At 49.4% G+C, this 10689-nt stretch overlaps 1 protein-coding gene across 1 annotated transcript; it reads left to right on the top strand.

Moving 5' to 3' along the window:
- Nucleotides 1–5841: 5841 nt before the first annotated feature.
- LOC123182346 (protein RADIALIS-like 3) lies at nt 5842–6613 on the top strand. The gene is made up of 2 exons (XM_044594882.1): nt 5842–6206; nt 6292–6613. Exons 1-2 carry the CDS (start codon nt 5926–5928, stop codon nt 6311–6313), a joined length of 303 nt encoding a protein of 100 aa, XP_044450817.1. The 5' UTR covers nt 5842–5925; the 3' UTR covers nt 6314–6613.
- Nucleotides 6614–10689: the final 4076 nt, after the last annotated feature.

The raw sequence follows: 10689 nt of genomic DNA, 5'->3' as shown, positions 1-10689 counted from the left end.
ACGTCACTCCAATCGCTGCCGCGTGCTACTGGGGCTTGGCGCCGGGCGGTAAACGGCTGTGGGTTCTCCTCGACAATCCAGCACCAGTCTGCTCTCCATTCCTCCCACTTGCCGCGGAACTCTCCCTCTAAGTGTCCTTCTTGCCGGCCCTCGAGATCCAGGCAATTCCGCCGGATAAAGGCTCTCCTCTCTCTACTCGGGGCATAAAGAAGTGGCGAAAAAGGGCTACATTGGGATAGACTCCGACAAAGTTTTCGCAGAGATGTGCGAAAACTGCCATGGTCAAAACAGCATTGGGGGTGAAGTCAAGGAGGCAGAACCCGTAGGTGTTCATAATATCGCAGAAAAACTCAGAGAAAGGCGGGCAGAGCCCGCAGTAGAAGAACAAGGCGAAGAAAGGATATCCATTTGGAGCCGTTTTCCAAGCGGCGGCTGGAAGTACCTTCGTGCGCGGATGCGCTCGCGTCTCCGTCGACCAGAAGAGGTAGTAATTCTCCCGCAGCTCCCTCGCGGCGAGCTTGGGGGGAAGATTGCCCGCTCCTTTCGCAGCGCCGCAAGCCGCTGCGCCTCGGTCGACTTCACAACCTTCCCTTTGTCGGCTCTCGGAGCCATGGCGGAAGTGGTGGAGGAGGTCAACGGCGTTGGTGGTGCTGGTGGCGATGGGGGGCGGGGCGCTGCTCTCTTTCAGCTTTGGGAAGACGAGGGAGCGGCGGAGATTTCCGAGATTGGAGTAGCAACCGGCGAATGGGCGAACTACCCCTGTTTCCCCTGCTTATAAAGAGGGAGGGGCGGACGTTCCACCTTTCCGAATAAAGAAACCACCCACGATCTCTCCCACGACGCCGCATTCAACGCGTGCCGTTCGGGGAGGGCGCGGTGGATATGGGGAGAGATACGGCGTAACCCAAGCCGCGCGTGCCCGTGCCCTATTTTGGGCCTGGCCCAACAGCGCTCGGCACCGTGTATGGCCCAGGCCCGGGGGCTCCTGTCGGTGTACTAGAGTAGGGGTACCCTAGTATCCCGAACTTGTGCACGGGCAGTCGCAGCATCCCACGGCAAGGCTTGCCGGATGACCGCCAAGATCCTCCGTGGTTCCTTTGGAGCCATTCAAGGACAAAGTATCCAAGCCAAGGAGACAAGACCCCGGCAAGAGGAGCTTGCCGGGAAGGCCAACCAAGGCAAGGCGCTTAAGGAGACAAGACCCCGGCAAGAGGAGCTTGCCGGGAAGGCCAACCAAGGCATCTCAAAGAACTTGCCGCGACACGCCACGCGTCCCGGCAAGGCCCGGTGAGCGACAAGCTCCCGGACGCGACAAGACAACGACCGCGGCAAGCCACCACTCTGTGCCCGCGCTCGAGCACATCCAGCAACATGTCGCTCTGGGACCCTTCCAGGCGTACGTGGCGGGAGGCTGTGCAGCCAGCGGTGCGCGGTGGCAAGCGGCACTGACAAGATTGCCATCGTGGCGAGTGATGGCGTCCCTGACGGTCCCTTTTGCACTATTTAGGCGACGCAGACGGGCATTTAATGCACGTGTCCCCTGCCGTCAGGGTTAGGTATGATACACTGTAGCAGGTAGCTGTACCAACTGCAACACCTTTCCATTTTTACCCTTGTCTACGTTGCCACCTGTCGGTGACCCCTTGAGCATATAAAAGGAGGCCCATGCGCAACATGGAGGGAGGAGGAAGAGAACACTCACGCTCGGTCTCGTTAGCTGCTGGGGTGTACTGTAGCACTCCGCGCTCCCAAGCAAGAACTCAATACAAACCACAAAGCAGGAGTAGGGTTTTACGCATCCGTGCGGCCCGAACCTGGGTAAACTGCTCGTGTGCTTCGCCTCGATCCGCTCTTTGTGCGACCCTCGCCCCCGCCGAACCGAAAGGGACCCGGTCCGCCGGTCCCATAGGTGCTCGTGGATTAGTCCCCCGACATCGTCCTATACGCCGAGTGCAACGGACACTCGGCAAAGGCCCAAAAACCGCCAGCAACACCTTTGCCGAGTGTAACCTTCGGCAAAAGCCACCCGGCGTACACCTCTTCGGCAAACAGGAATTTGCCGAGAGCCAGAATACGGGCACTCGGCAAAGCCTTTGCCGAGAGCTAAACAACCCGTCTCGGCAAAATAAAGCAGCTAACGGATAAGTCCGTTAGCTCCAGACATGTGGGACCACGTAAACTTTGCCGAGAGCCACTCTCGGCAAAGAGAAAGACTAGGAGGCTGACACGTGTCGCCTCCTGACATGTGGGCCCACGACAACAGCCCGAGATCCGACTTTGCCGAGGGCAACACTCGGCAAAAAGACCCATTAGGAGGCTGACACGTGTCGCCTTCTGACATGTGGGCCCACGACAACAGGCCGAGGGCCAACTTTGCCGAGAGCCACTCTCGGCAAAGAGAACCGGTACGAGGCTGACACGTGTCACCTCCTGACATGTGGGCCCATGACAATAGGCCGAGGGCCAACTTTGCCGAGAGCCACTCTCGGCAAAGGGAACTAGTACGAGGCTGACACGTGTCGCCTCCTGACATGTGGGCCCACAACAACAAGCCGAGGGCCAACTTTGCCGAGAGCCACTCTCGGCAAAGATAACCAGTAGGAGGCTGACACATGTCGCCTCCTGACATGTGGGACCACGACAACAGGCCGATGGCCAACTTTGCCGAGAGCCACTCTCGACAAAGGGAACCAGTAGGAGGCTGACACGTGTCATCTCCTGACATGTGGGACCACGACAACAGGCCGAGGGCCAACTTTGCCGACAGCCACTCTCGGCAAAGGGAACCAGTAGGAGGCTGGCATGTGTCACCTCCTGACATGTGGGACCACGACAACAGGCCGAGGGCCAACTTTGCCGAGAGCAACTCTCGCCAAAGGGAACCAGTAGGAGGCTGACACGTGTCACCTCCTGACATGTGAGACCACGAGAGCAGGCCGAGGGCCAACTTTGCCAAGAGCCACCCTCGACAATCCTTTTCCCTTTACCGAGAGCCCTCTCGGTAAAGTTGTCAGGGGCACCACAAGTTATTATCATTTACTGAGAGACCTCTCGGTAAAGGTGTCAGGTTCTACTGGTTGGTACACATTTACCAAGAGGTCTCTAGGCAAAGGGTGCATTCTGCTCCAGTTTCATAGTCATTACCGAAAGTGACACTCGGCAAAGTTTGGTTTGCCGAGTGTCCGTGTTTTAGCACTCGGCAAAGAGCATTACACCCGGCGTACGTGAAAATTTCAGTAGTGGTAGCTGCATGTCGATCCATCGACCAGCACTGCAAGCTAGTTGCAGAATCACTGTGTTGAAAGCTTGAAGCGTGTGATGTTTAGCGCCTATCAATTAATATTGTTGCTACAGCTACATGTATATGGATGCACATGTGTAATGCTAGTTATAAATCACTTCACGAGATGCATGTGTATACTATGCGTGTGTACAAAACACATTGAGGGTTACTTGTATATACATCGACTTTTTTTTTTGCGGGAATATACATCGACTGTTTACTTTTCTCGCGCATGGATCGATCCCCAACTTGCCTTTAAAGATTCACATTTACTTGCTACTTGCGCGAGAATCTCCTCTAAAGAAATAAAAGAAAAAAGTAAATCGAATCAGGCTCATCGATCACATTAGGTCTATTTGCTCCGGGGATCGAGGCTTTCGATCCACAACAGTTGCAGATTGGAATCCCTATAAATTTCTCTATACGTGCTAACATTTGGGTTCAGTTCCGAAATTATTTGTGCATATAGATACAGGGTAATCAACTATAGCAAATTCCATCGTTCGAAATATTGCCAGGTACCCGGCGAGACCCTGCAAATCAAAAGTAATATAAGCACAATACTAAAGGGTCCATCTGAAATTATATTGAAGTTAGGTACAAAAGAAGACAGAAGAGAGTGCCAAATTATACATCCTCGCACTTCCGTATATTTTCTACACTAGATAGTTGTCTTTGCATGCGTTTAACTTGGACATAAATATTTTAATAGGTTAAACGACGATTTACCTGCCCATAATGTGACTGCATACAATATATATGTTGGACAAAAACATGAATAGTTTACAGAACCTTATGTTTCTTTAAGCAGGAAGATATTTCTTACAAAGTTAGTTCCAACCAAGAGAACTACAACATTGGGCAGGCAAAGGTCCACCTTGGTCTCTACTACACTGCTCCCTGCGGCTAACCATCTTTGGCAATCTATTGCGAGTTGTTGCTATAGTTTTTCAGAAATATGTTTGATTCAACTCTAGCGCGAAAGAAATATAAATATGTGAGAAATATAGCAGAAAATTGCAATAGATTGAATCAACTGGGGGTTACATATTTATACATATAATATCCCAAATGTGGCTCAAAGTTAATGCATGTATACGTGTAGAATTGCCCGTTGTTACATAATATTTAAGTGAATACCGAAGCTAAATTTATTTTGTAACTAGCTCTTCTACTACTAATCTCTATATTGCTATTTTGAACAATTAACTGAAAACACACATAAATGGATGCTTTTAGCATGTTTGTCTGACTTAATTTGTAGGAATTTTTTGCTAGTACAATTCCTGATGATGCACATATATTGTTAGAAACTAAGTACATGGCTATACTATTTTTGATGTTTAGCCTCCAACTGTAAATCACAAGGTAATAATGTATGCTATCATAGTAAGCTAAGGGAGTGTAACTATTGTAATGGTAAATATGCCCATTAAGTCTTAGTTATAAACTTATAATAAATACACATGTATTTAGGTGTCAACTTAACATTTACCTTCCCCTATCTATATACTGAGCTTAGTATCAAGGAAAGGTTGCCCTTTAACATTCCTGAATCGTCTAAACGAGAGGACAATTTAACATCGATGAGCCGCGACACATGGTGGATAATTCTTGTCACTTAATACCGGAAAGCGTTTCTTTCTTTCCATTGGACTCTAAAATAAAAAATTCTTTTCGAATCAATGTTTAATGCCATAGAAGAATCATGCACAAAGAAGTTGGAGCTTGATTTCCAAATAGTATGATTCTTCCATCCAAAAAGCAAGATATATCCTGGTTCGTATGGACAACAGCATCTGAAATTTGGTGATGGAATCCAATCTTTGCAACTAGCTATATGTAGATAGCGATTAGATGCTCTTAACTATATAGCTAGCTCCTTGACAAAGAAATAATTGATTAATTTTTTTTAGTCGATGTTATTATCTGTGAATGTTAGAAAGAATGGGAACTTAGATTGAAAAAAAGGAGCTGAAACATTTAAGGTACACTCAAGAGAGTAACAACCCAACGCAACCCCAGTAAATATGTTGGTGGTAGAACCAAGATCATCACGCACGTAAGGAGTTAGTTGAACCAGAATGCTAGTAAAAAACATTTTTCCATATTTTGTGGTGTAGATAAGAAGTCAAGACATGCAAGCTGTAAACCATGGATTGCATTTTTCAAAATGAGAGAAGAGAACCCTGTTTCGGCCTCTCCATATTGCATATGAATATGCACATGTCTTAAATTAAAACTATGAGAACGTATATGCTTGTATATAGACACATATATATATTTACATTTTTTACTTTGAATCTTTGAGCAGGAGGAGGTCGAGGAAGGATGCCGAGCCGATTCGCGACGGGACTACACCGAGGAGATAGAAAGGTAGATCCCCCACTTCCAAGGGACAGAAAATTTTGTTCCTTCTCGAGCTGACCCCCTTCCTCACTCCTCTCGCGGTGGCCATTATTCTCCATCTTCTCCGCCCCCACAGAGCTGAATCCTTCCTCTGAATTGTCTAGTCTGGCCGGCTATAAGTAGCACCCCTTCTCACACCCTTCTTCCTCATCCATCTCAGAAGCAGCCCTGTGCAACCAACGAGTTCACGGTACCAACATCATAAGCCCAATCGCAGCTAGGTAGATCGAGCAATGGCGTCGCTGTCAATGAGCGCGGCCGGGAGGGCTGGATGGACGCCGCAGCAGAACAAGCTGTTCGAGCAGGCACTGGCAGTGCATGACCGGGACACGCCCGACCGCTGGCACAACGTCGCTCGTGCCGTTGGTGGCGGCAAGTCGGCCGACGATGTCAAACGCTACTACGAGCTGCTCGTCCACGACATCGCCCGCATCGAGGCCGGCAAGGTGGCCTTCCCCGCCTACCGTTCCCCCTGCCCAGGCCCCGGCCACAACGCCGGCTACGAGGCCGACAGGTACGACCGGCTTTACCGTGTTCCTTACTATCAAATTATGTGTGGACTTGAAAGCTGGGGTTAATCTTGCAATTTTGATGAATAGGTTGAAGCACTTGAAGATCTAGGCGGCAATGGACAATGAATGATACACACCACATAGATCGATGGAACTGGAAGCATGTGCATGTGCATGAGATAAGTCTCGTGCATGGTGTCCATGTCAACGTACGCATGCAAGGCTATGCAGATGCATGCATGTTCATAATACTTCAGTAGCAAGTGGTCTATGGCGGGATCGTCCTGTCTCCTTGCTGCATGGGTTTAACTTATCTCGTATGTATTCTAATGTACAATATTTATATCGTCTGCACATGTAACAATATGTCCATACCAATCAAAAGAGAAAAGAAATTGATGATGATGCAGATATGTTATACACACATACTACTAAAAACAAATCTGAACAAATACAGTGCACTTCAAACAAATCTGATACGGCAGAGGTGGCGGAGATCACGAATATGCAGGGGCGGAGTTGGGCCCCAGGCAACCAGGGCCAAGCATGGCATTTTTTCTTTCTTCCTATTAACCACCAACATTTATATATTGGCCTGGAGTTAAGCCCACACAACACAGCCCAACCCAAGCTCCCTTCTTAACGCACGCACATTCCCGCGAAATAACTGATTAAGGAGTACTCTTTCCAAAGATCACTCCCATCTTCTTAGTTTGCGAAAAGTGGCGCACTTTATGCGCGTCACTTATCGTAACCTGGAAGTTTTTCTTTTTTTTTTCATCCCTTTATTCAAAATATTTTATCTCTTAAACCGTGCGTTTAAATTTCGAACTATTTTCATCATTGAATTTCTCACGTCGAGATTTTCAAAACTAGATCCCATGTTGATAAGTTTTGACAAAAAAATCACAAAAAAACCGGACAAAAAGTTGGACACAAAAACCGAACCGGGAGCACGTTTTTCCCCCTTTTCGAAAGAGGCACGGTCGTGCCTCTCACGAAAAGCACAACCATGCCTCTCGCGGAAGCAAAACCGTGCCCCTCGCGGAAGGAAAAAAACCAAAAAAAAATGTGTCTTTTTTCCATTTTCGAGAGGCATGGCCATGCCTCTCGCGAAAGCAAAACCGCGCCTCTCATGAAAGCAAAACCGCGCCTCTCATGAAAGCAAAACTGCGCCTCTCGCAGAAGAAAAAGAAACGCGTTTTTTGTGCAAATTTTTTTTCAAAAATTTGTTGGGTCCAAAAGCTAAGAGCATCTCCAGCCGTTGTGCCCCCCAGGAGGTGTTTTTTCGGCCTCCTGGGGAGGCATCGGCGGATTTTTTGAGTCTGGGTGGCAAATTTTTCCAGCCGCCTCCACCCCAAGCATCTCTGCACCTCGACGAGCAGGACGCGTGGCGGCAGCTCGAAGGTTCACGAGCGCGTGGCGCGCAGCGAGGAAGAGCACCGATGCCCAGTGCCCCGCCGCGGCCAGCGATGCCAGGAGGAGCTCGCGCACCGCCCGCGTCCATCAGCGAGGCCCGGCCCTCCGAGTAGGCGCCCCACGTTGCAGATCACCACGAGAGCCAGCCTGCGGATGGGCGTGGCTCGGCCCTGCCGGAGGAGGAGGACGTGGCCGCGGCGCGGGGCTCGGCCTACGCCGCGTCGTGGCCGCGCGCCCGGCGCTTGAATCGCGAAGCTTCTTCGAGAGGGGACGCTGGTGCTGCTCGCCGGCGCACTGCGGGGCCGCGTGGATGGCCCCGCCACCGTCTCCGCGTCTTCTTTGCCTCCGTGCTCCAACTACTGGACGGTGGTATGGCGCATGGTGGATGCGCTCCAGCGCGACGCACGCGCCCTGCAACAACTACTTGGCGTGCCCCCGCATGGCCGCGCCGCCCCCGTCCGCCCATCCCGCCCGCCCCGGCTCCCCGCTGGCCGCCGCCAGCCGTGCCGTGCCCGTGTGAGGCTCAAGGTTGCGCCCGCCGGTGCGTGGCTCCGGGCCGGGGCCGCTCGGGGCCGGCCGTGGTCGCCATGCTTGGGGCCGGGGCCGCCTGTGGCCGGCGTGCCCGGTGCCGGGGCCGCCCGTGGAGGAGAGAGCTGCTCCGGTGACGGGCTCGGTAGCGCACGGAGGCCTGCGGGGGCTGGCTACTGGCGATCGGGCCGGCGGCGTGAAGCTTCTCCGGGGAGGCGCGGCGCGGGGCCGGCGGCGTGAAGCTGCTCCGAGGAGGCGCGGCGCGGGGCCAGCGGCCGGGGCCGGCCACTTGCGGCTTCTCCGCGTTGTCTTTTTTTGCATGCCTCACGTGGTGGGCCTAGCCAGAAAAAGGAGAGAGAGAGAGAGAGAGAGAGAGATTAGAGGCTGGCAGTGGGCCTTTCGCGGCTAAAATATAGCGCCGGCGCCCCAGCTGCATCCCGGTTTGCTGAGTTTCCCTCGCGAGCGCCGGCCGTGATTTTCGTCTGATCCGGCGAAAAACGTGACTCTGGGGTTGCGGTGGGAGGATTTTTACTCGCCGATGATAAAAAAAAGGCTTCAGGGGCCGTCTTGGGGGCGCGGCTGGAGATGCCCTAAGGAACGCCCGTGGAAAACCAAATAGTAAAAAAAATGTTTAAAAAGCCGCATGTGGTCTGGTGGCCATCAATGCGGGGCACGTAGCAGCCGTCATTGTGGGTTCGAATCTCACTTGTCCCAACATTTTTCATTTATGAGGGATTATTTATGTAAATAAATAAAGATCAAAGGTGTTTTCCGCAAAAAAAAAGATGTGCACCAGCGCATTTGCTGCTACCTGCCACTGACTGTGGGCCCTCACCATGCTGGTATGCCAAGTATGCATTGGATACCCCGCATACGAAAAAAGTGATCGTATTGCACCTTCATACAAGTTCACGGACCAGAAACACGTATTTTACAAGTTTATGCACCAAACTGACCATTGCGTGCAAGTTCTAAGATTGTCAGTGTATTTACCTCTTAAACACAAAAAAACATATATAATTATAAGCATGTCAAATAATCTAAGTCATGTAATTTATTCCATAGATTGAAGTGATTTTTTCATGTAATTTTTACTTGCTTAGATTTACGTAAAATTCGAGTCCAAAAATGTTTCAGTAAAAAAGAAGACACAATCTCCACTGAAGTAGAGTTCACTTTAGCACTTTGTATCAATATCCTTCTAAATTGTATAATTGTTAAAATTTAACTCATACTGCAAAATGGGGTTAATGTTGTAAGACATAAAAATGGTATTCAATGTCTAGTATAAATATGTTATCATCAATCGTTTTGACTCTTTTTGACTGAACTAGCCTATAATATGTAGCTAGTGGTTATAAACTGGAAAAAAATTGCATGATAAGGCACATTGATTTTTCACCACCATGTATCTAGCCATTCGATGTGCTTGCTACCAATTTAGGTATAACTGAAAAAGGGTATTCAATACATTGATATTCCTAACCACTGGAATTCCACCTACCTGATGATTGAAGTAGCCCTAAAATATAAGGTGGTCATGTATAATTATGAAAGTTAGAATGGCGATTACCAAAAAATGAGAATGATGATTAGCACCAATTGAGAACAACAATTAGTACCAAACGATTCAACACATTTTTTAAGTTTCTATGTTAATTAGCACCAATTAAGCTACAGAAGAAATCTTAGCTGACAAAAAGTACACAACATATCTCTTATCTCACATGGTGTTGATCATACGTAATGCATTAAAAGACGCTCAATTGAGAACTAATTAAACTATGGATCAACTTGCTTATGCTTATGTTGGAGCACTATGATCAGTACTATCTCACATAGTTTCATCGTATGTGTATACCGTTAAAACCTGTATAAATATTGTGTATGTGAAGCCAAAAGAAAAACTACAGAAACCCTAGTAGCAACGCGGGGTAAGGACCTAGCAGCAGCGCAGGACTGCGTTGTTGCTACACAAGCTTAGTAGTAGCACTGGGTCTGGGCCCACGCTACAGCCAAAGTTAGCAGTAGCGCGGGGTACAAACCCGTGCTACTAAGTAGCGGTAGCGCGGGTTTGTACCCCGCGCTACTACTAAAAGGTAGTTATAGCTAGCGCGCTAGCAGTAGAGTGGGCCCCCGCTCTACTGCTAGGGCTTTACCCCATGCTGCTACTAGGGTTTTTCCTAGTAGTGTGTCCAGCCACAACATCCGCGACGCATCGACGGTTCTGACTGCGGCGCGATGTCAATACGTTGGTTTACAACCTTTGGTTTTTTCTCTAGTGTCTCCATCCGCGCCGCTCACATTGTGACCGTGGGGGGATGTCAGAGGATCACGGTATTTAAGAAATATGTGATAGCATAGGATTTATTCTACCTTGTCTAGTACTCCAAAAAGGTCCATACACTATATATATATATACACACACACACACTAAGCGAGAGCGCAAACCTCTAATTCTACGCGTCGGTCTCCCTGTGCATTCCCACCTATCTTTAATCACCTGTGGGTACGTAAAAAAGAATAGCAAATATAGTA

The sequence above is a fragment of the Triticum aestivum genome, chromosome 1A (assembly GCF_018294505.1).
Source record: "Triticum aestivum cultivar Chinese Spring chromosome 1A, IWGSC CS RefSeq v2.1, whole genome shotgun sequence".
NCBI lineage: Eukaryota > Viridiplantae > Streptophyta > Magnoliopsida > Poales > Poaceae > Triticum > Triticum aestivum.
The sequence above is the reverse complement of the archived record's forward strand: the minus strand, read 5'-3'. Positions and strand labels throughout refer to the sequence as shown.

Bases quoted from the DNA above. Each gene is read 5' to 3' on its own strand.
- LOC123182346 (XM_044594882.1), top strand. From the start codon at position 5,926: ATGGCGTCGCTGTCAATGAGCGCGGCCGGGAGGGCTGGATGGACGCCG. The intron at 6,207-6,291 runs GTACGACCGGCT...TTTGATGAATAG, and splicing joins GCCGGCTACGAGGCCGACAG to GTTGAAGCACTTGAAGATCT.